The sequence below is a fragment of the Melanostigma gelatinosum genome (assembly GCF_949748355.1).
Source record: "Melanostigma gelatinosum genome assembly, chromosome: 3".
Classification (NCBI taxonomy): domain Eukaryota; kingdom Metazoa; phylum Chordata; class Actinopteri; order Perciformes; family Zoarcidae; genus Melanostigma; species Melanostigma gelatinosum.
The window spans coordinates 15,853,989-15,880,495 of NC_136636.1; the positions used below are offsets into that span (position 1 = coordinate 15,853,989).

The following is a 26,507-nucleotide window of genomic DNA, read 5'->3' on the forward strand; positions in this document are numbered from 1 at the left end:
TACCTTGTGTTTTTAATTACCCAAGCACAGTGAAGCACCTAAACGTTACAATACAAATACGTGTCTATACGTTGTCTGTGTTCATTGTATACACCTCTTAAAAAGGTGTTGCGTTGAATACTGTTTCCACCTCGATATGTGTTTTCCCCTTCCTAAAACCCTTTGCCTAAACCGGAACCAACCTTATACCTGTTTCCTAACAACTGAGGGGGGGGACAACCTATGACGTAACACCTACACGTGTCAAATTACAATCGTGTCAGTAGCGTCAGGTAACCATGGAAACACATCCTGAGTTAGCAAAACGTTGAGGTTAAACACGTCAAATATCCTTTTTCGACCGTTGACGCAACGTTTACGGATAATGTTCAGCAAGAATTATCAAGTAAGTTTATTTTACCCTAACTGACTTTGGCCTTCTATTCCTTCGTAGGGAGCATGCTCTCTTTTTAAGCTACTATGAGCATTAGCTTGATGTAGCATAACATTAGCTGCAACAGGCAAATAGTGAAAACTCATCCTGTTTCTCGCAGGGTGGGGCTGTGGTGGAAATCTTTAGTGGACAAGGAAAAGACCCTGTAGCCAAATGGAAACTTTGCGGAGGTCCGTCAGCCATACACAAGGTGAGTTTTCAGAGCTGCTAGTTTTACCCTAGCCTATTTTTAATGTGATTACATGTGCTCACTATTGTCAATTTAACTAGCCTGTCAAGCTAGCACACAGTAACAAATACAATCTAATGCAGTCCAATAAACATCATACAGGTAACAAAGTGTGAATGATTAACGTAACTACATTTTGTAAGAGGGATCTATTAACTTGTCAAAATAAGGGAGATACAAACCCATGATGTTACCAAATGTCACTGTAAGAGCAAAATCAACTCTCAATGAAATGTGAAAGTTTTATTGTCGATGCCACGAAACTATACACTTTCACTTCACTTTTTCTTTCTATGACACTAGAGCTGTCCTTGTTCACATACACATAGTCTTTCTATTTCAAACCTTACATACTTTATTTCTCTCACATGAACCACATGTCTGCTCTCAATGACTCAAGGTATGCCTACACAATACTGGTCATCATAACTCGGCAGAACCTTGGACTGAGCAAGGCCTCGCGTATGCTATTTCCTTTCGTAGGAGTACAATAAAGAAGTGAAGGGCTTTGTTTACTGCCTGAAGGTCAGCAGCCGGACAGTCAAGATGCAAATGCCAAAGAGTGGGAAAATGTCTCGTAAGTCACCACACTTGCACCCATTTGTAAATTATAATTTGTTATGCTCGCTTAATAATTGTAATTCTCATCTTTGACTGTTTTTTTTGTCTTAGTTGGACTTCTTCAACGCTTCTTGGTCCTTCAAGTGAATATTCCCGAGTTCAAGGACTTTTCTATTGAGCTTGTGTAAGTACAGCAAGCTTAATATTCTTTTTGCTTCATTTTTATAGCGCGCACTGTTGTAGAATTCATCTTTAATTCTGTTGTTAATAAAGGACTTTTATTACAGTTAGTGTGGCTCAATACGGTAACCACAGTTATCTTTAACGGAGTAAGTTAACACTTTGTTACATGAGAGAATAATTCATATTATAATGTAAACTGAGATAAAAAAATCATCATTAAATCAGTGACTTTCCCTCAGACCACTGAAAATAATATTAAAAGAGTCTAGTATGAAAACCCCTTGAGCCACCTGAAAAATGTATTATATTAGCAATGACTGTTATTTACTGTAATTTTCTGTGTAATAATCACATATAAGCCGCTAAACTGCAAACTACTTGATGAAAAGAAGGCTTTTATCTTACCAGCCACAATAAATTCTATGTTTTATTAATATTTTGCATAACATTGTAGCCTATAATGTGTGGATGTTTATTGAAAGAAGAATCACACTCTGTGAGATACCAAATGTTTTTTTATGGTCAATAAAACAACATTGTGTGCAATCAAGACTCTACAGAAGTCTTCTTTAAAGTTTTTATGGAGTCTTTTATTGCGCTTAAAACTCTTCATGTACGAATTCATGTCATGGTAAAATTCAATTTATTACAGACTCGGGCTGTGTTAGATGGTATAGATGCTGCTGTTTAGATTTAGTTATGTCATGGGAGCCATATAGACAACAAAACTAGGTGGACATCTAGAAGTCTAGATAATCTCTCACTATAAAGTTACCTACCTACCTTTTTACTCACACACGACATCACTTTAAGAGCCTGGAGAAATATTGCTGGTGTTGCTGTTCTTCCATTAGCCTGTGTCATGACAGCTGACTTCACAGCAGTACATTAAAGTCAAAGAACCTTTAAGAGCTTATCTCACAGGGTCATAAAGCTTGTGGCTTTCTCTGCTAATAACTTCTTAATGGCACAATTGATGCCGGCGATAATTTATGTTCTGTTGTCTTGCTATTTGCAGGATAACTGATTTAGAGCACCTGAAAAGAAGACTTCACTTGTCAACAGTCCATAAAGAGCTGTCTGCCACACTTTTGCATGCAAAGATACCTTTTGTAGGATTGAAACGCAGTACTGTGAGTATCCAACTCAGCCATGACATATTCTTTTCGTACTTTTAGATGTACCTTCCACATATGCGCCTTCAAGTTATTGAACTGCATCTCTAAGAGATCATTTTACTGTAACTACAAAATCATATTGTGTCTGTTGTCTCAGTGGTCTACTTTGTGCATCGACCTTCAATCATTCACCGGTGAACTGTTCAAGGGGTTGCTGACGCTGGATTGCATCACATTGTTTGCCACCTGTAAAGTCCGCAGAATCTTCACCATGAAGACGGAGCCTACAGGAACGGCAAATGATGGTAAACAGAGTTGCATCAGCTCAACTTAAAGTCCCCTCCATGTGTGTGGTTATTTAAAAGATACAGTAGCTCAGCACTGAAGTAATGTCAGTTAGTCAGAGTTCTTCTGCGTTCATGTGAAATTGTGCGCACGTGTGTGGAGAGAGAGAAACCGTCGTCTGTTTTCTGTTGGCTGAGAGATCAGTGGTGGTTTAACTCTTAAAATTGCTCAGCGGAGCCAATTGCTGCACATGGCGCTGGCTAGTCAGTGCACCCTTACACTACAAGACAGCTTGTCATTTGTACTTTCTCTGTTGATCAAAGTGTTACCATTGTTGGGTGATGATGTGTTTTGTTTTGTTCTATAGAGATGTTTCTCTTTTTATCTAGACATGTTTCTTGGTGGTGCTGGTATTACGGATTTGATACCTCGCAGTTGCCACTTCCCACCAGATGTAAACCACGTCACTCAGGTGTTGAACATGGAGAATTCGCGGAAAGCAGCCATGAGGCTGTTGAGCTCTGACTGTGGTGGGTGAGAGCAAATCACAGAATTGTGAATTTATCAATGAACAGTTGTGGAGGGATTATCTAAGTATTAGTATTTCCACTTCATGCTTCTCCACTACATTCTGGAGGCAAATATTGTGCTTTTTACTTCACTCCATTTATTTCTTCCAGCCCAAATCTACCAGTGAAACGGTTACGAGACACAGAGAAGCATCATGCTGCAGGAATTGTTGCACATAGGGAAATTGTTTTTCCACGAAGATGACAATCGATTTGTTTTCCCCGTGTGAAATTCCTGTGGTCCTCACTTTTGTGTTCATTTGCACCTCACCTGTACTCGGAGAGCTGCAATTATCTCCTCATGCAAAAAGACATGCACCAGTAATCCAGTTCCGCCGCCGCTGTGGCCTTTTTATCAGCGCCTATTTATTTATTCTGACAGCTGTCGAAGTCATGTTGAATCAACCGGCAATGCCCACAGAAGAGAGCTGTAACCACACACGAGGAATAGCTTTTCATAATTAGCATCTGCATTATTAGCATAACATTCTTAATCATAATTAAAACGATTGCTATTAAAGTAGGCATCCAATTTAAGTTGCTCGGTGAATATTGTTGCTTTAGTACCCAATGTGTCAGAAACAAGGTAAGCTACAGCAGTTATAATGCAGCAACAAACACACCGTGATTATCTCAAACACCAAAGACATTCTGTTTCAAGGTCAATGAACTTTTGTTGATCAAAATATTCGTGAGTCTAACAACTATCATAGATCTCATTTCATTCCTTATTGTTACAACATCCTTTTATGGGATTCTGTAGACGTGAAGTACACTGAGCTGTACTCACTCCTAATCCTGGGTCATTTTCTGAGTGTCGAATCTGCTGCATCAAAGCACTACTTCTTCTTCTTCTTCTTCTTCTTCTTCTTCTTCGTTCTCCGTAAGTCCAACTCAGCTCTGTCGTCATCATCTTGACGGGCCGGTGTGTTTTGTGGCATGAAAGTGTCTGCTCTCGGCTCTGATGATCAGGATGAGACAGAGAGTGTGTGGGGGGTTTCAGCTGAGGTGGTCCTAATGAGCCCTGGCAAAGATACAGCAGGGTGAGATCGTGGCCCTTTCATGACTCCCTCCACAGCCCATCTTTTGTAGAGGATGATATGAAGCAGATTCATAGGTTGAAGAAAAACACCAACACAGTCAGTTCAGCAGTAGAGTCTCATTTATACACAGCCATTAAACCTCAACTGTAAACTGCGTGTTGTAATCAGTAGGCTCAAATACAAAATATTAAAGTTTTTAAAGTTTTCCATTCACAGTAAAAAAAACACATTGAAAGGGCTTTGTAGCCAGTGCGGAGGCGGCTTCATACTAATCTTTATAATGCTGCTCTGAGGCCTTCACATTGAACTGGTTTTATGCCAGCATTTTTCATCGACATGAACTATGCCACTTTAGTAAATGTGAAGCACATCCTTGGGAAGTTGCCTTGGCTGCTTCATCATTTTACATGACTGACAACTTGCTTAAAATCTCCAGCACCTATACTTGCCAGGTAGTTTAGGTCCAAGTGAGTGGAGTTAGTAAGTTTAGTCTCTTTATTTACGTACGAGTGTAAGATGTAAGAAAATGACTTCAAACGACAAAGATCGATAATGGGATATTCTTTGCAGTTCCTGATCACTCTGATCACCACATCAGCCGCTTCTCGACGATCCAGGCCCCAGAGGGTTTTACACACAGCCTCAGGCTCCACGCTTTCAGGCCCACCCCCTCAAACTGGAAGAAAAGGCAGTGCAGCCTCAGACGGAATGGAAAAAAGTGTACTCCTTTTCTCATGAATCTCACATTAACAAATATCTCCATATGTCATACATTACCACAAGTACAAAATAGAACATCTTGTATTTGAAATTATTTTTCTTGTGCTGTTCCTCACAGGCAACCCCGTCCAGAAGAATGAACCAAGAAGTTACTGCAGAACGTGAGAGGGCTGTGGTTGTTTGTGGTGCATGTGCTTGCCATGGCAACCATTCTTTTGTTATCTGGCCAAATATGGAAGCTGCTTCTCTTCTTTTTTTCTTGTTTAAGACTCTGGTGCCCCACAGTAAACGGATTTGTTTAAACACTCACAGAGGGAACTGTCACTGTCATCATCGTCTCTTTATCGTTTTTTGACATTTTTTTCTGTGGAGAAAAAAACACTATCATTCATATTGAATATGTACAGTACTTAAAGAACATATTAAGTTTAATGATACAATTTAACACTACAGATGACAAAAAAAAAAAGAAATGTGACACAAATTGAACCTCGTACCTTAATGACAAGCAAATCTGTCTACTGACACTTGCTGTAAGATACCGAAGACGCCATCATACACACACTGACACACAATAGCTAAGAGGTAAGGGTGGTGGCCATTATAGTAGCGTTGAATACAGAACAATAAACACAAAAAAGCAAATGAATGAATTAGATAGTCAGTGAAATGAACAGCACAGCTCTGCTAGTCTTTGTGAGCCTGTGAACGTTTCTTTTATAAAACCCATACATGACTGATTCTTTCTCTGATTGGATGTTAAAACCCACACCTGCTGTTTTCATGTTAATCTCTGTATAGCAGTCAGTTGCTTCTCTCGCTCTTCCAAAGCAGATAATGGAAAAGAAGAAAGAACAAAATAAATTGTTCAATTTATAGTCTAAGTTGTAACGTGGACCCAGAAGCAGGATGCAGAGCAGTTATCTTAAAAGGCTGAAGATGACTTGTTTTTTGTTCAAAAGCACATTTAATGATAGGTAAGCAATCAGTAAAGGCACATAGCAAAGAAGAGAGATGACAGGGCGGCATATATAACGCACAAAACGCAATTTGAGTGAGTCGGTGAACCATTATATGTACTTAGTGACTGGGAGCTGGGAATAAGGAGGAAAAGAATGAATTAAAAAAAGAAACTGAACTTAAGACAGCAAGTGTTTTTGGAAAATTTTCATAGAATTACATTTGAGTGCTGTAACTATAAAACGTTATTTGGAAAGAGCATCGCCTAGAAGTGCTCCACAGTCATTGATTATTAAGTAAATACTAATATCACCATTACCAAAACCATCATCAGTTCATAATGTCCCCAAGCATTGTTTTGAGTTGAAAAGCAATTTTCCGAATATTGCCAACAAAGCAAATCAATAATATGTAGCGTTGAGTTTGTGTTGTTTCACCTTGCTCTTGTTGGTTCGTTGACTGATCGATTGACATGAAAGCAGTTTTTATTAACTTTAATGAAAAGTAAATCGTAAATAAAATGTAGTGTAGTGAAAATCAAATATCACGTTATATTAATGCAAATACCTCGACATAACGCGACAATATTGTAGGGTAGACTTTGGTTTCTTTCATAAAATATTTACACTACGATTTTTGTCAAATAATCATCAGTAATGTGGCTATAATGACTAATTAGATGAAGGCAAATGATAGAAAAGTCTGGCAAGCTCAGAAAATACATTACTTTATTGTTTTGTCATATTACCAAATCACAATAACAGTATAATATCAATATTTTGTCCCTAATGTAGTGATTTTAACACTTCATGTCGAGAACGTGAAGCTGGAAGACTTGCGAGTGAGTCTAGTTAGCCTTGACTTAGTACATCTAAATACCTAATGCTCTGGGTGACAGCGTCTTTTGTTTTTATATAGTGTGCGTATAATGCGTTTATTCAGAACAGGATATTGACTACATGACTTAAAGTGCACTCTGCTGTAAAAGTGCACACTAATCCTCTAATTACAGCTCTTCTTTATTATTATTCTTGTACATCGGTAAAAGCTTTTCAAATTAACCAACAAACAAAAGCCCATCTCTGTCAAAGCATGTTCTCCCAAGCACCTAATAACAGATTTTATAGTTGGTAATTCAGCATCCTTTGAGCATGACTGAATGCAAAAACTGATGATGAAAATTCCTTAATTCAGCGGAACATAATGTATTCTCCCTGCACTGAATGAATGGAAGAAGCTCAGTTACTGAAATGCCTTCTTGATAGGGATTTTCACAGTGCATAATCAGTTCACAGATATGCTTCTGGCAAAATATAATAACATTGTTTGACTGTTTTGTGTTATAAAGCTTTTCTAATGTTGAAAGTATTGCATGCAGGGACACTTGGCACTATGCAGCCCCATCCCCCAAAAGACAAGCAGGGATCTCAGAAGCTACGTGTCTACAGTGCTGGAAGAGAGAGGCTGGTATCGTCAGGTAAGATGTGCGCACTGCATCTTATGTTCTCTGTTCATGTTGGAATACAAACTGTGGTTTGGTGAATGTGCCATGGTTAAATACGGTACGGTGTTTCATTGTGCTTAAACGCCACTCCAGATGCTGTACCTGGTGGCCAAAGAAAGAGAAGTAAAACTCCTCCACCCAGTTGGCGAGAGAGCAAGCAACAACCTCTGACCTTAACAGAAAAGACAAATCACCTAACAGCAGGTGAGGTTAACATCTGCCGGAATAGACGGCGAGCATGACAGCAGGAAGCAGTAGCAGGAAGACGTGTGCACTTTTAGACTGAGTGGTGGTCTAACAAGACGGTGAGGGATGGAACAAAAGAGAATAATATGCATATTTGGCTGTCTACTTTGCATGTTCTGATTTTTACCAAGTAGGTCCTTTATACTTGAGAAGAAAACTTTTTAAATTACAGTTAAAATATTGCATGAATTTCAATGAGCCTCATTCTATGCTGCAGACACCATCGGTTTTGTTCCCCTTTTTTAATTTTGCATAGCCCACGTCAAGGCCATTTTCAACATTTTTGTAGAAGTACCTTCTCCTGCTCCAGCCCATGAAATCCCACCAGCACCACCACCACCATAAAAACTCACACACACACACACACACACACCAGCATTGTCCGCACAAATTGAGTGCACGTGCTGTGAAAGCTCATTTATCGACGTTTCTCCTCAGCAATAAGCTTCTTTGCTGCAGCCGTACCAACAGAGAGAAAGTAGTTAGTTCATTAATGGTAATGTGGCGCATTAAATAAAAGTCAGAGGGACATCTCCTGAGTCCAGGGTTTGCCACACAGTGGGCAATTAGAGAAAGTGATTATACTGTTGAGAGGTTCAGGTCTGCGCACTCATTCTGATAGAGGTGCCTCTCTCTTTGATCTCAGGCCTATCGTGGAGTGGAAGGATCCAGTGTGTCTTGCACGCACACATGAATGGATGCATCTTTCAATTAAGGGTTAAAAAGATTTTACCCACATATTCAGGAACACATTGTAACACTACTGTAAGATTTTGTTTTCAACAAAAGTTGAAAACCAAAAGATTAAAGCAGAATGATATATCAGTTAGAGTTTTAAGGATGTTGGACAGAGAGTGACAACTTTGCAGTAAACTGCTGTTCTCACTACAGATTATGTTGTTTATATTGTTATATTATCATTAAGGTATTAGCATAGCTGGGCTATGAACAAAACCTACAAAAAGTGTCAGTGCGGGAGGAATTTATGCTCTCTTTTGGCAAGCAATATAATTCATTACAATTTTGCATAGTGCTATTATGAATTTGTATGTGCATATATTCCAAAGAAATTAGAATGACATTAGTCAGGTGATGAAAAAAGGATTTATTGCTCACTGTAATTAGATTCCTATCATTATTCTCTACTCAGTATTTGTGGCTGAGACCTTCATGTGCATTCTGAAAGACGTTTTCATCTATTATACAATTTGCACACTGAAATCCTCTTTATTTTGCAATATACTGTATGTTTCAAATAGAGAATTTACTCCCGTCTTGTTTCTGTTCTTTAATCTGTTTAAAATGTTAGATGTGTATAGCTGCACTCCTGCTAAGGACAGTACAGGAGCTGCTCCCACACCAGCAGAGTCTCTCTCCTGCTCGATCCGTCCAGGTTTTTCTAGTGACCTGCTGGACTGGAGCAGCTGGGAGACTAATGAGGGTACCGAGCCCCAGCTCACTCTGCAAGGGGAGGTGTTCACTTTCTCATCCCAGCCAAACGAGGGTAAGGCCAGGGCGACCAGGAGAAGATGGAGATGGGAGATGATCGGGTTCAGAACAAAAATGGAAGGCGGTATGAGGCCCAGCTTGAGGATGACTTTATCGGCAGTGAAAGTGATGAGGTACGTCTGCATGCTGCACTTTAAATGTGCACACATTTAAAGTGCAGCGCACAGTGTGTTGCTCTGACACTAAAGACACTGACAGTGTAGCCGTACACCAGATTTCCAAAATATAATTTGTCAAAATGTATTCCGATTTTTGTGATCTGATTTAATCTCAATTCATCAGAATAGATTCAGTTTATGATAATATCTGTCACAGTTAGATTGAATTCAGTTTACTTTGATTAGTTGCAGTGTATTTTCCATCAGATCATTTATTGATGGCTCTGAGACTTATAATTAAGAATATTAGTTTTCTTTATGCTGAGCAGGGGAATTAAGCTGTTCAACTATAAAGTATAACTATAAAGATGACTATCTTCAAAGAAATTCTAATTGCTTTTACTTATTTAAAACATTATAATAAGTCTGATAATTCAGACTTAAGAAGCAAATTTTGTTGCGCAGCTGATTAGTTTAATTTTAATACAATTTCTATGGCATTAAAGTAATGTATTCTATACACCAAGTTAAAGACAAAATCCACCCTAAAACACAAACACCTAAAGAAAAATAGATAATAGTGCCTGTTGCATGCATGTGTCAAATCTGATGTTTAATGGTGCATTCTTTTAAACTCGTTGATGACATCAAGAGACCGCATTCCTGTATGATGAGGATGAGGTAACAAATAGACAACTAAGCAACTGATTCAATACATTTCCAAGAGTCAACAGGGTAAAATCTTCTCTAAAACATTTACAGTAAATGTCAGGTTTTCGTATCAGTAACTCAGGGTTCTCTCAAGACTCACATTTCCCATTGACATTGTGTGAATGTGCAGATGTGCATGTACAGAACTCACGCCAGGTAAGACCTGGTAAGAAAAGCAGCATATAACAGGTTCTGCTTGGCAAAAATATGATTCTCTTCATGGTGACTTCTGTAAACTGTAGGTACTAAACCTACAGTTTCTTTGTCTTACAAAGAGTAAATGTTTACCTCTGTTGAACATGGATAACATTTTAAACTTTCCATCCTCTATTTTACATTACTTAGCCAAAAATACTATTAGCTTATTATCAGCAGTGCGTCCTGGTACAAGTTCCCAATTGTTTTAAATAAGCGTAGCTGCATTTGTCAAGGTAGGTAGAAATCGTACAACACACACACACACACACGCACGCACACGCACACACACAGGTTGTGAGACAGGTTATCTCGTTAAATGGGAAATGATCACATAGCCTTTTCAAACACAACAAAACCTCTGAAAGAAGCCCACCCACCATAGAAAAGTAGTGCCTGGGCTTTGATTAGTAGAATAGTATGTGCAGTGTGTGCTGTCTGAACCAGGACAATTCACTTGCCATTAATATTGCCAAGCTTATAGAGTTAGTCATTTTCTCCCTCCACCTTCGCATGTGAAAACCACAAATGCAACTTTTTAGAGAACGTCCATCGGCATTCTAGGAAAGTAACTGACAGCAACTGTGTTAAACAATTGAGGTTAAAAGAAAATGTGTGCAGAAAAATGAAACAACCTTTCACAATAATAAACACTGAAAGGGGTTATTTAAATGGCATATAATTCTGTGAAAGCAGAGTTAGCACGTTGACGTGATGATGACGTAGTGCAGTGAAGCTTCTTGATTCGAAGATGCAAGAATCGAAACCCTTGGGTACTCCACGTGCCATTGTGATACATTCAGATTTATTATCACCCCAGGCAGCAACATAGTAACATAGTCCATGCCCTCTGAGCCAAGATAAACCCACCCACTTTTCCAGTTGGACAAGAAGTATTTTATGGTCAGTAAGAGTAACATTATCAAGGGCTTTCCTAAGATCAAGCAGCGTACAAACTGATGTTTTACCTGAATTCATTCATATTCAGCACCTTTATGAGTGCAGTCTCAGGACTGTGATGTGCTCCAAAGCCAGACTGAAATCTGTACAAAAGGCCATTTATATATAAAAAAAATAGTTCATTTGAATATCAGCAGCTTTCTACATGTTGTTTTGTGAAGTGATGATTAGATATGGATCTGTAATTATTTCACAGTAAATGATCAGGACCAGGTTGTCCTTTTTTAAGAAGCAACCGAAAATTTCCAAGCAACTGAAAACATTTTTGTTGATAAAACAGCAGGTGCTGACACATGCAGATGACATTCAGATTAACACTTAGAACGGATGATTTAAGACGCTTCACTACATCCTCCAGACGCTGAGTATTGGTAGCATTGAATGCTGAAAGACCAGCCACATTATTTCTGTGAGATTGCAGTCGTGGTTCTTGTTCCACGGTTTGACGTTCAATTTATGTTCAGTCTGACATTTTCAGTTTTTTATTACTTACAAAAGATTCAAATTCATTACACCTATTGAGAAATAGGAAGTTGGGGGCCATTCGTTTTGAGGGTTTATTACATTTTTCAACAGCAGTAAATAAGGCACAAGAATTGTTGATATTCTTGTGCTGTTAGAAATATCAACACCTATCAGTGCCAATCAGTGTGTGCCCTTGGCGGTGTGTTGACCCTTTCACATGCTGCAACAGATCAAACATTTCAAACGGACTGACTGTCTTTGGGAATATCAAGGGTGAATGTTCATATTGATTTCCCCTGATTCAGTGTCTGCAGGTCCTGCTGTGTCATTTACACACGCACACAAACACACATACACACACACACACACACACACACTTATCAACATTAATGTTCAGTCTATATTAACCCAATCAACATGTCATCTATCAAATTCTTAACCTGGAATATCCGTGGAATTGGTTCTCAGGCAAAAAAAATAAAAGTTTTGAATCATCTGGCTAAACTGCAAGCAGATATATCAGATTCAGATCACAACAAATTTAAATCACCACAATTCACTCACTCATTCTCGGCTCACTATAACTCAAAACAAAGAGGGGTATGTATTTTAATTAACAAAAAAGTTTATTTTGTCCATAATTCCACCATCACCGATCCTGAAGGCCGTTTTATCATTATAAACATATCCATCAACAATAGTTCAGTCACAATCTGTAATGTTTATGGCCCAAACACTGATGACCCATCCTTTTTTCGTAATTTTTTTTTATCCTTCTCAAACATTTCTAACTGCCCAGTCATAATAGGAGGTGATTTCAACACAGTTATCGACCCATCAGTGGACAGATCTAAAAATCCAAATAATAAGCGTACCTGGCAATCCACAGACATGATAAAACAGTTCATGAGTGATTTTGGTCTTGGCGATATTTGGCGATTACAGCACCCAAACTCAAGAGAATACTCATTCTTCTCACCAGTTCACCACTCATACTCACGCATTGACTTCTTCCTCAACAGCAATTCAATTATATCTCATATTTCAGACTCGAAGATCCATCCTATCATTGTTAGCGACCATGCTCCCGTAACATTTATTTGGAACAGAGTTACCCTACATAAACCTATCACGAGATGGAGCTTCAATACATCTCTTCTCAAAGACCCTCAGTTTGATAGTCTTATTAAAAAAGAGTGGGCGTCCTTCTTAGAAATAAATGATTCCCCAGAGTCATCACCAACCCTTCTGTGGGAAACATGGAAAGCAGTTTTAGAGGAATAATCATCTCATTCTCTGTTTACAAAAAAAAGAAAGAAAAACAACAAGAAGCTGAACTGGAACAACAAATCAACCGACTTAAAACCATTAATGCAAGTAACCCAACAACGGAAACCCAGAACGAATTAAGAAAGTACAAATTCCAAATAAATGAAATTATAAATAATAAAACTCAATTCCTCATACACAGACTTAGACAAGAACATTTTCACCATAGCAATAAATCCGGTAAATATCTGGCAAATCTAATTAAACGAAATAAAGAAAAAACAACAATCTCAATCATCAAGGACTCTGCAGGGAAGCCCACAAATTCACCCGATGAAATAAATAAAATCTTCAGAAGTTTTTATGCCAATCTATATTCATCTAAAAATAACCCAAATCAAGAAGACATCAATTCATTTCTCAACAGCATTGATTTACCACAGCTTAACAAAGAACAAATCAACATACTTGACTCACCATTAATACAGGACAAACTTTTTACTGCCCTCAATCTTATGCCCAATAACAAAGCACCAGGTCCCGATGGCTTCCCAGCTGAGTTCTATAAACACTTCTGGTTCATTCTAGCTCCACTCTTTAACAAAATGATAACTGAAATAAAACAAAATTTGCAATTTCCAGCCAACATGAACACAGCCAGTATATCACTCCTCCTCAAACCAAACAAAGATCCAACTCTTCCTTCTAGTTACCGTCCCATTTCTCTTCTCAATGTAGATATTAAAATCATCACTAAGGCATTAACTCACAGATTAGACAAAGTCACTCCATCCATAATTCATCCAGATCAAACCGGCTTTATCAAAGGTAGACATTCATCCACTAACACACGCAGACTGTTTAATTTAATCAATTACTCATCATTACAACAAACTGGTACCATCATAGCCTCCTTGGATGCAGAAAAAGCCTTCGACAGAGTAAACTGGACATTTCTCACAAGCACATTACAAAGATTTGGCTTTGGGGAATCATTTATTAACTGGGTTAAAATTCTATATACTTCACCGTCAGCCACTGTCATCACTAATGGACAAACCTCACAAAGCCTCACACTGCACAGGGGGACCAGGCAAGGATGCCCACTCTCCCTCACTTTTCACCATTTTCATTGAACCGTTAGCTGCAGCTATTCGTCAGAACAGCTACATAAAAGGAATTCAAACACTCAACACCCATCACAAGATCAGTCTCTATGCAGATGATATATTGCTCTTCCTACAAAACCCCTACTCATCACTACAGGAAACTATTAAAGTCATGGAATCATTCTCCAATATCTCCGACTACTCCATTAACTGGAGTAAATCATCCATCCTTCCATTAGATAGTAACAGTTGGGATGGGGCAGCCCATACACCACCTATCCCTTTCTGCACAGGTGGCATCACGTATTTAGGAATACATATTTCCCCCAGGCTGTCAGAGCTGTTCACTCAACTTCACTCCATTACTTAAAACAATAAATGCCGACCTCCTCCGCTGGATGAACCTACCATTATCACTCATGGGCAGAATAGCTATTACCTATTCACAATGATACCATCTCAACCCACCCACTCCTGGTTCAAGTCGCTTGACTCAATCGTTACTCAATGCACACATACTTACCTGTTTTTCATTTTTTTTTTTTTTTTTTTGGTTTGCTTTTTTCAATTATTATTATTATATATATATTTTTTTTTCCTCCATCTCAAAATGCTCAAGGACATTCTCACACACACACACGCACACATACACACACACTGACTATTTGATATTTGCTGGCTTTTATCCCACTGTTCTTGTCATCCTCTTGTTGTTATGTCTATGTATTGTCTTAATATTGTCTCGTGTCTTTCAATAAAAAATATTTTAAAAAAAAAGAAATCAGCTCAGTGAAGTTATCAATAATCCATCAAAACTTGGTCTGTAAATTGTCAATAGTAGGATTTTTAGTGTACCTTTCAACACATTGCAAAGATATTCAGAGGAGACTAAATCACCACATGATAATGGCTTGCACTGAAATGAGTCTTTAATTATTGGAGCAACACCAACATCTTTCCTGTCAGGTCGAGAAATTTTTATCAAAGTTTGATGGGGCTGACTCAATGAGAACTGGTTTGCTGCCACTATTATCTAACAAGGTTTCAGTTGAAAAATGAAAAACCAGGATATATGAAATGTGTCAAAGCTGGCAGGGGCTTAAAACCAATGGTGGAGGGGGACGCCGAGGGGCCTTAGGGGAAAGAAACTGAGGAAGGGAGAGGGAAGGGACAAGAGGTAAGTTTGGTTCCAGCTGTGGCCAGTTATTTTATTTGGTCAGTGAACTCCAGGAGGGGTTATGGCCAAAGAAACACATTATAAAAGATCAAAAGTAAGATGAAACAGAATACATAAAATGCAAAAATCTGTCTTCTCTGTTCTTTTCTACGGTGGAGATTTGAATTATTTAAGATGAAGACATTTGAAAAAAGTGAATCTTCACAGGTAGTAATTGGCATGTGTGGTAGACACTCTTGATTCCGACATCCCTCATGTTTTCAATTTTGTTCAAGCAGGGTCTAAAATGTCTCTTCTTAAAGCTACGGTTGGTAATCTTAAGAAACTTGCAAGAGTACGCCAGATTTCTTTTAATTGCCGAACCGAAAAACCCAGCTCATTGTTTCCAACTCTTTTCCAATGAAAGTAGCTGGCAGCACTAGACCCAAAAGTTGCTAAATCTAATAAGAAAGTTGCCAAGTCAGCAACACTGGCAGCCCGTCCCTTCAGCCCTCCCTCCAAAGCCCCCAAAATGATCATTATAAACGTACACATATCATAATGAACAGTTCTCACCGCTGATGAGTAGTGAGTGCACGGGCAGGCACGCCGGTAGGTAGACAGGCAGGTAGCACATCCAATTATCACATTTAGGCTGTAATAAAAGATTAGACCGGCTTATTACAATCCTGCGACAGCCACAGTTATTTCATTTTTTCTGTCAGTTTGATTCATTGATTGCTGTCAGGCTGTAATGAGAATTTCAGCAAAAATATAAAAAATGGTTTTGAAGAAGATTACAACCCTACCTTGAAAGCTTTCTGGTGTGTTGTGTTATTTCTTGTTCTTATCTTGAATCCTCTTGTCTCTTGTCTTTGGCAGAGGGAGCCAAAGGGTGACGTAGGAACAGTTTTACTCCTGACTGACAGCACTCATGTTTCGTAGTTGTCTTGTTGGTGTTAGTCTGTTGTTGTCCAATGTCCAAAGTGCTTTGACTTCTGCACAGCCCATTCACCTCCTCATTCACTTCTAATCGCTGGATTTTATTGCACTGCAATATTTTTGAGAAGTTTGTGAAAGCTTATACTGACATCAGCTAATGTCCAGTCTTGGCAGACACTGTAGTTCAGTGTAGTGACGCACCAAAAAGGCTTGTGAAAAACCAGGATATCGGCAAAATAATGTAAACAGAGCGGAGAGCAAGCAGCAAAGTGTCTGCTCTGTGAGTTAGAAGTTAGAAGTTATCATCTGAAGATATCTGAAAGAAGACAGAATGTCAAAACACTTTTCTGTGTTAAATGTTGACTTACATTAAAAAAAGTTTGTGTACTTAGAATAAGCTTGCACATGACAAAAATAGATACAGTAGGTAGGTACAGTATAAAGTGCAAGACATGCAACATGGGTTGTGAAACAGTTTTTTTGAGCACATCACATAAGCTTTGCATTCCTAGTGTCACAGTTTGGCAAAAAGACAACAGGGGATGGACCCAAATCCAGACAGACAGGGGGAGCAGAAAGATGCTAAACAGTGATTTTCATAAAGAAATGTCCAAAACAAAAGTTACAAAGCAGGTGAGTCCAAAAATGAGTAGTTGAGAATCCAACAGGCAAAACAACACTAAACAGGTAAATCGGACATTTGCTGATATTAACAGTAACACAGCAGACAAACCAACAACCAGCAGACGTAAGACAGGACTATAAATACACAAGAAACTAATATGACAACAAGACACAGGTGGGGAGACGTGAGGACAGGCTGAAAGCTGATTGGTGGAAGAAACACTAGGCTGCAGAGACTAATGCAACACAGGTGATCTACAGAAAGATGGAGGGAAAACCCCATAGACAGGAAGTTAAACTACCACAGGACACAAGGGAACCTAACCCTAACCCAGGGAACTTCAAAATAAAACAGGAAACAAACGAAGTCAAAACCAAGATCATGATAACTAGAAGCTTTAGTATGTTTAAGACACCATCTTCTGACACCCTGACGATAGTAATTTATCAGACTGTGGTGAGCCATCGGACACAAGTTGGCCTGATTTTGAGTTTCATTCATTTATGGCAGGTTGCTCAGTTCTCAACGTGGAGCAATATCATCTTTCAAGGTGTTGCATCAGTTTCATGCAATTCCTTTAAGATAACGTTTGTTCTTAAACATAGAGAAATATTAAAGGCAAAACATTTTGAAATTGACATTTTGAAATGTATGAAATACAATAGACCAATTTATAACAATAATAATAATATCAGTTATTTTAATGCAATAAGAACTGAAAGAATGTACTGTGCAGTAGTATAGCAACTGCTTTCATGACACTCAAATGCTAGCTAAACAGAGCAATACATGCCCTCAAAACACAGGCTGGAACACACACTTACACACACACACACACTGCAAACCCACATGCTCACAGCCACACCCATAAGAAAATCCTTTCAATAATATATGAAGCTCATTGTTTATTCACTTGCACTTATGAAAATGATAACTCTTTGAAAGAAAAGCGAAAACAAATGACATGTGGAGCAGGTGAGATAAAAACCTTAAAGTGCCAATACCTTAAACCCCAAAAACTAAAGTCAGAGTTGAAAGAAAACACCTCAGAACGAACAAACTGAAGAAACAAAGAGAGATTGCAGGTCTTAGGGAAGCTTCAAACAGTCCAAATCATGAGAAACAATGTCTATAATATGAACTTAAAAAGTGTAGGTGTGCTCGCTATTTAACTCTAGATTGACTAACTGTTGAGATGGTGCAGAATAATGGCATTAAAGGAACACTGTAATCTATGTTTTGCAGTGGTGGGTCATTAGGGCCTGCAAGGCCTTCTCTGCTGGCCTAAACAGAATCGCAAAGCTATATCTATTTTATAATTTAATCATTTTTCTTAAATACACTACATGTATTATAATTTATAAAAATATTTTTCCCATTATCTTATTTTCTCATTGCACAGCTACTGTCTTCCTCAGTTGCTCTGCTTCCAGTGCAGCTTGTTTTTAAGTAGAGCTTTTATCCAATCAGATCTCACCTCTGTGTCTCTAGGTAATAACAGAGCCAGAGGCCTGCAGACTCTCACCTGCAGCCAGTGCAGATTAAAGTAAATGGAGACGATATTGTTGATTGTCATATTATTCAACCAATCAGATCTTTAGTTTGACATGTTGGGCGCATTCTTTGACGTGTCAGCGCCTGCGAGCCGGCCTATAATGACGTCAGCATTACGTGCAGCTCAGTGTCCATGCAGCTCTGCCGCGAGTGCAGTGTGTGCTGTGACTGGTCAGTGGGCGAGCACGTGACTATCATGAAACGAAACAGCAGAGGCTGTCGGGTAGTGAATCACATCACGTGATGCAGCTCAGCCAATCAAATATGGGCATTCTGACTGAGTGAGATGCACCATGACACAGGAGACTGAGACGAGGAAAGACACTGCAGAGCAGTACGTACAACGCTCAAGTTGTGAAAGTAAAATCAAAAGACGATCTCTTTGGGCCGCGACTTGTCATTAAGTAGTGATGGTGGGTCCCACAGCCAGACCAACTGAGAACCACTATCCTCCATGAGCGTAGAAAACATTATATTTTCCTAAATATAAGCTTCTGCATTTTCCAGATGCTCAAGTACTATTCAAACGTATTGCAAGTCTCGTACCGAACGTTACATACATTTAATACGTACATAGTTACAGCCTTATAAACTGATAACTGTGGCGCCATCATGTGGTTATAAGGTGGTATTTCAGCTGCAGGACAACAGTGAAGGCCTAGGTATAAAATGCACGGCCCGCCACTGATGTTTTGAATATGAAACATTCACTCCTTGTCTTCAGTGGTAGCTCTGGAAAGTTTGTAGCTTTCAGCTTTGATTCAATCGTTAAAATGGATTCCAACTGTGACCCAGTTTCACTGCAAAATGTTTCAAAATGTCCACAGAAACATTGATCAAGCATCGTCATGCTCTGTCCACACAGGCTGCATGCTCAGTTTGGTCCAAAACAATCACATTTCCTCCAGTATGGCTTGTTGTCCAGCTTTCAATTGCCGCTAGATGTATGCGTCTGCTACACTTCCCTTTTTGTGGGTTTCTAAGAATCGTTTGGTGAACCTGTGTTGTCGGTGACAGAAGTGGCTTTTGCTGCAGGACGTTTTTGAAAAGTTTTGATGGGGAGTTGTTTTGCTGTGAAACTGGGTCACAGTTAGAATCTATTGTTACTTTTGTGAATCCAGCTGCCGTCCTCAGTAAATGAGCAAGTTACAAACTTTTCAGAATCACGTATCTTTTCTGGTTTGTAGGGGTGAGTGTTTGATATTCAAAGCTCAGGTTTTCAGCAGAGTATTCCTTTAATGTTGAGTAGCGCCATGTACTGTGTCTGTATTTGGAGTGTGTTATGTAACCTGATTGGTAGGCGACACATTGTGAACGATATCAGTGAGTGGTAACTTTGGATCTGAAGGTGGGAGAGATTAGCAGACTAAAAGAGAGTGCCATTACCCTTTTTAAATGTGAGGTTAATTTAAAGCTAAGCCACCAACCCCTGGTCAATCCCAATGACTGTTTGCCGTCTCATTATCGTATTTCATTAAGCACACATCAATCTAAAGGGCATAACGTTAAAGTTGTTCAGGTGACATTAGAAACAGTCTACAATGTATTCTTAGGCCATGACTAATCATCCCTTTACAGTGTTTAAAATAATTTATAATGAATCAATTTGTCCTTGTGTTTCTTTCAGGATAAGAGCTACAACACGTTCAACCCTGTTACTCCCAGATCTGCCAGTCCAACTTTAGATGTGCAACTTGAAGTCCATCCTGAATCTCACAACATTAATCAAACAACACCAAAAGAGCTCAGTCCAGCTGCCACCGGTATGAAGTCTCCATCCAGTGTGAGAGCTGAACCAGCTGGGCTTGCCCCTGCCCCCACACGCTGCCGCTCACCCAGTGCGACACCCATCAGACAGGAAGTCAAGTGTGGCCCACGTGAAGCAGAGGTGGTGAACCAGGTTGTGGATGAGAACAGCAGCGTATCGCTTTCAAGAAGATTCCTGCAAGAAGTCAAATTAAATGACTCCACACAGCACAAGGTACTGCTCATATCTACAACAGCCCTCATCCAGAGCGCTATGGCTCTATACCTATATATATCTGTGTATTTTGTGCCAGAGAAACAGAACCTCGGAAGACTTGTGAAAAAGTTTGTAATGCCGTGCTGAGAAGGATCAGACTATACAGTCAGTTACAAATTGAGGTTGGCCGCCGCTCCAGTTGAAAAGACCCAGGATCACAGGATAGTCAACTGGAGAGATCACAAGCCCTGATGGGAGATCTGTCACTTGGCTGTTGCTTTCTGCATTTACACAACTCACTGCTGAGACATGTCCCAGCATTCTTCATCACGGCAAGCTCTTGGCTGCTGATTTGTGCCAACTCCAGCAGGCGACATGCAGTGAGGGCTTTGACTGAAAGCTTGTCAGAGAAATATGACAAGGAGTTTGTTTCCCTCCCTGCAGCCCTGGTTTATTGACTGCCATTGATTCAATACTAGACCCACACCAGGCATCCGTGCACAACTCAGGTTATTAACACAGCCCTCTCTTAAAACAGCAGATCCACTGTTTAAGACATTTCCTTAGAGGGTCAAAACTAAGGCTGTCCAGCACTGCCTTGAGCTCTGTCTACGACTTCTGTCTGCTGTTTTGAGATTTACTCGACTTTAACGAGAACCATAATCACAATATGTCTTTTTTTAGATGGAAATATGCTGTTCTAATATGAATAAACCCGGGATGGGACAGGAGTAATTCTTCTGGTATTGGGACAAGACAGGAATTCAATTAATTTACTCTATGTTGGCATTGGGACAGGACAGGAGTGAAAATCCACTCCTGCTTCACCCTCCAGTGTGTATGTGTGACGGTGACTAAGTGCATTGTCATTGGAATTGCTTTCAAAAAAGTAATTTCTTTTTTTTCCACAGGTAATCATTTTAAAGGCAGAAGACACCAACACACTGAAGCCTGTTGACTCCAGCAATTACAACTTACACGTGCTTCGCAGTCTACGAATGCACGGGGATGATGATCATGAGCTTCGAATGCTGGCAAGTCTGAAAAGGGAGCAGGAAGAATATGAATGTAGAGCCTCAGGCCTCAGTGCATCCCAGATCCACCACTGCAATGTCAGCGTCAGCATGAGCAGTGACGACGCCTCTACCTGGACCCACATCTCCACGGTCTGTACTATCATCTTCTGCTACTCTTGATCCTTCATTGTTGATTCTTCACGAACGAGCAACACTCATGTGCAGCTCATACTATTTACAATCATTAGTGCGTTGTCCTTCTCTCTATCTCCCGTCTGGAATAATTTTCTTGACCTGGGTTGATCCTCACCCTTATTTCAAGCACTCGTGCCACAGTGAAGTGCTAATGCCTCTCTTTCTCCAGCGTGTTTTCTGCATTACAAAAGATTATGGAGATAGAAGCACATTAAGTGGCCTCGTACAGCTTTAAAAAGCACACTGGCATAATATCCACGGTTCCTGCCTGTGACAAAAAATGATTAAGGTCATTTGACATGATCCCCAGACGTCTTTTTACAATTCAAAGATGGCATAGTTTGCACTTTTCTATTGAAGGTCATTTAGATGTATGGGCCATTAGCATAAGCACATTGCACCTGTGAAGAGAGAACACTGCCCTGCCTGGCCCTAAAGGATATACTGTGGGGTCCCCAGTGATACAATCATTACAGATGCTGGCGTTATAGGCCTGTTACCATTTCTGTACTTGCAGGTACATACTGAGATTCAAGCAGAACACATTGAATAGTGGTATCACCGCAGGGATTATCATTCCACTGGGTTTTTTTAGAGGACACAGTGATGTGGTGATTACTACGAATGTATATCTTTAGACCGTACAGTTGGAACAGTTTTCCACGGGGACAGGATGAAATTCACATTTGACTGAATCAAACCCCGAAGTGATGTTTTCCGAATAAGCTGCAGTGCTTTACAATTTTTGAATACATATGGCAACAGCACCACCATCAGCATATAAAAAAAATGCTTTGCCAATACAGAGAGAGAAGAAGAGACATAAAGAGAGACGTAAAAGTCTGTGAAAGAAAAAACAAAGAGGAGATGGTTTTGGGACCGAGGAAGAGAATAGTCACTGTTGCTGTCTCTGCTGCCAAAACTACTGGACCATTAACTTCACCCCCAGGCGATTATATATAAGAGAAAGAGAGAGATTTGATACATATTCGCTAGCACATAACTGAGGTAAGAACTGTCAAGTCTTGTTTTTGTCTTAGACCATGATGTCGGGTTACAGCCATGACAGATTTAGAAGAAAGAAAACACTCAAAAAGTAAAACTCCAACCAAAATCTTTTCGTATAGAATACTCAACCCCTCTAGGCTTGAAAAGTTGTGAATTTGTGTCAGTCACAATAAACTCCAGTGGGGATGTGGAATAGGTGTTTGGTTTTGACATGGAGGTGAATCAAATACATCTTGTGATAGGATGAAAGGTTTATTCAAACATTAAACTCTATCACTTTTGTTAATAACAGGGGGACTTTAACAATCCACTACTGACGAGAGCAGAGTGAAGGACAGATTTCATTCTCAAGTGTTTTTTTACTGAACTGAATAACAGAATGTGCACTGAGGTAAATGAAAGTAAAGTAAATTCTGTTAAAGAAGCTCTCGAAGTATTCCCCTCCTTTTATACATTCAGAACAACATAGTCAGTGTTGTGAAGAAGAGTTAAGGAATTGTATAGTGAAACAACTCTTTTCATAAATCAACACATGTCCTTTACGTTTCCTGCCACATCTGAATGAGTTACGGTATGTCCGGCAACACTCGAGTCTTCATTGGAACCCGCCGTGTAGCCTCGGATGTGCCTGGATGTGCTTTGCTGTGGCCGAGCTATCTAAATCTCAAGCTGGCACACCCAGCACAGCCAAAAAAAGTACGAGCAGCAGAGCTCTCCATAAGCGCCGGCCAAACAGCCGACCACGCACTTCAGTCCAGCCGGATACTTTATTATATCAAATTATATCAAATATATCAAGAATAAAATAGATTTAATTGACAAGTTGTGATTTACTATGCATGTACATTTTACGATCACGAGCCTCCACTTCCAAACAAGGCATGACGAGAGTCAGGAGGACCCACAGCTGGGTCGTAGGAGATTTTATTAGGTTCGCCAAATAAATTAGCTAATTTCTTCCATCGTGTCTTATTTAACATTTATGTCTGCAGTACAACTTTGAGCCACTCATTAAAATATTCAGTAATTAAGTCAGTGTATATGATGGAATAGGGGTATTACAATGTGCCAATTTTACCCATTATAGCCCACCTAAATGAATATTTCTGGCTAAGTGGTTTATTTAAACACTGGAATTGAGCCATGTTTCTGTGGAGATAAAACATCTGGTGGAGCTTCATTGAACAACACATGTACAAAGTCCAATTTGGGAAACAAGCTTCTTATATTTAGCTAGGCTAAGTCCAATATATTCTAATATATTAGAACGGAAATGGTCCACCAGCAATAAACTGGAAACTGCCTTGATGAATAAGGCAGTAAGATGGATGTTAAAAAGATCTGTTCTGGCACCAGCACTGTTTGGTTGAACGTCGATGCCAAACAGCTCTGAGCAGCTCAGAAATGCTGTGCAGCGTAGTTTTACAAACAAATGTTTTGACCCAAAGGTTTCTGCTGAGATGATGTCTCCAAAACAGAGGGCAGGCAAGGTGCCAGAAATGATTCACAGTTTACATCCATGCTGATCAGAGACGAGAAGGAGCTCTTTTTACGTTTTTCTGATTGTTGAAGCATCATTTGACCCAGCAGGATAACAGATGATGCTCAGGGGTGAATATGTTAGAAGGGGAGCGGTAGTGCAGCTTGAGCACCAGGATAGCAAAGTATTTGAGCATCAGTTAAGCAGACTAGTGAAACAACAGAGGTGCCAGCTACAAGAGCCAACTAGAAGTTGGGCTGTGTTGAGGACCAAGCCATAACCATACCTGGTGTGCAGAGACATTTTCACCAAGACCTATCCTTTGTTTGGACAGCAGGTAGTGTTTTAGACAAGTCATCACGTTGACTCTGCAGCTACAGGCAGCCAGTGTTGTTGTGTTCACTCACTGACCACACTGTGCTGCTGAATACTAATATGTACGTTATGTACTTCTGTTTCGCAGCAGATGTGTGTCCAATTCTTTTGGACTCAAGCCTTCCCTTTGATTCTGTAGTTCATGTTTAAGTGACATTTGAGGCACTGGGTTTCATATTACAGATAGAGTACAGAAATGGTTTAGCTCCTATACCTGCCCAAAATAATTTGCTCCATCACGAGACAGATAACTAATCATCCTCAGTACATATTACTTGCAGAATTCCACAGGGTGCAATTTAAGGTCTTGTCTTAGTTTTAGAAGAGGATTGCATAAAGAAGCCACTGGAGCGCACAGATAGCTCAACATTTACTTTAGCAATGCAAGGACTACGGCTTCGGCATGGCTGCTTCTTCATCAACGCCATGTAGCGTAATAGCCTTTAAACAGGCACTCGATTTAAATAGCCTCCTGAGGCTATAATATGGTCTTTAGCTTTGGCAAGATGGAGAGGGTAATGCACTTGTGTTTCAGCTGAATATTACTATATATTGAATGTGAAAGCATTCTTGTCTTCTGCCTCAGTTAAAGGTCTCTTATACGCACACTTTTCAGAGAATGTAGCTTTTAAAAGGCCCCAATACAAAATACAACCGAGCTCCAATCCTTCGTCACCCTTTAATATTTACAGTACATATACATTTCTGAACACTTCATAGGATCTCTCATGATCTTGGTTTGTTCACCCTTCATTGTTCATCCATGTTTTCTGCATCTTGTTGCACTCTCCATTTTTCTTGTGTTTTTCTCTTGTTGTTTGCTAGAAGGTCAGTGCTATTTCACACTTGCCAGTTAATATGGCACACAACATAGAGGAGGGCTTTTTTTGATCGTGACCTGAACTGACTGCATATGGATTTCCATAAACTGTAGAGACTTTAGGATTCATTTGTGGTTGAACTAACGACATCGGGAAAATATTCCTTGTCTTGCTTGTGCTCTGTTGGTTAACTGAGTTGATGAACTGCGATCTCTCTACAAAACTTGTTGATCCCTGTTACAGTTTATATGTATAAATATATGTCAAAACATGCACAATTTCTTTTGAGAGACAGCGACCATTTATCAAGCAACCAAGCTTAAACAGTAGTCTGGTGGTAAACGTGAGCTGGGGTTGTCAGGTCGTACCGTCTTTCACCCGCTTCAACCCCGTGGCATCCTCTGCCCTCCTTGTGTTCTACGGATTACACTCCGCCGCTCTGCCCTCCTTGTGTGTACGGATTACACTCCGCCGCTCTGCCCTCCTTGTGTTACACGGACTACACACGCCGTCAAGCTGCCAGCCCTCCGGTGTCGAGCCACGGGCCTCACACCGTCGATCTGCCACTCGGGTGTCGGACCACGGGCTCCACACCTTCCTGTCTTAGTCAGGCTAAATAAAACCTGTTCCATTAACTTCTGTCTCCTGTGGTCTTGCGTTTGGGTCCTACCTGTGAACTCCCGTGACAGAGCCTTCATTACTGGCCTGTACATTAAATGAAATAGGTTGTTCTGAAGTGCTGTGAGTGTATATTTTATTCTTTGTTGTTGCCCCAATAGATTACTCAGTGGTCTTTATGGAGATAACTGAATATTGCTAATAATTTTAGCAACATTAACATTCTGCTAATCCTTGAGTTTTGAGTATTTAGTGACATGTTTAACACAGCCTTTAACTTTTTCTTTATATTGCTGATCAAGCCAGCTAATCAGGGTCACCACTATCAGACGGAAATGAACCCCCTCCTGCAATCAAACCCCAGGTAAGAAAGCATGTGTCAGACACATTTATAGCATAAATACTTAAAATGTACACTACTCGACAAGGTTGACACAGTCTGAGAATAGAAACTCTTGTTTAGTGATACCACATATCTATAGATGCTACTTGTATGTTGTGCATGAAGGTCAGGCTATGGATAGAGTCGTTCTCGTTATTAAAAAGAACAAGATGCCGTCTCCTCAAACTGCTTGCTCAGTAGAAGT

General features: G+C 39.8%; 1 protein-coding gene across 1 annotated transcript in view; it reads left to right on the plus strand.

Moving 5' to 3' along the window:
• Positions 1–364: 364 nt before the first annotated feature.
• Positions 365–26,507, plus strand: part of cfap20dc (CFAP20 domain containing) — a gene marked incomplete at its 5' end in the record, with an annotated part of 42,179 nt that continues 16,036 nt past the window's right edge. Inside the window, 17 exon segments of the mRNA XM_079266107.1 lie at positions 365–385; positions 534–623; positions 1,146–1,239; positions 1,335–1,407; positions 2,425–2,539; positions 2,682–2,829; positions 3,199–3,339; positions 4,142–4,261; positions 5,020–5,141; positions 5,260–5,302; positions 7,480–7,578; positions 7,699–7,809; positions 9,161–9,358; positions 9,361–9,473; positions 20,054–20,425; positions 21,334–21,577; positions 26,227–26,284. Of these exon segments, the coding sequence (XP_079122233.1) occupies positions 365–385; positions 534–623; positions 1,146–1,239; positions 1,335–1,407; positions 2,425–2,539; positions 2,682–2,829; positions 3,199–3,339; positions 4,142–4,261; positions 5,020–5,141; positions 5,260–5,302; positions 7,480–7,578; positions 7,699–7,809; positions 9,161–9,358; positions 9,361–9,473; positions 20,054–20,425; positions 21,334–21,577; positions 26,227–26,284 (2,162 nt within the window).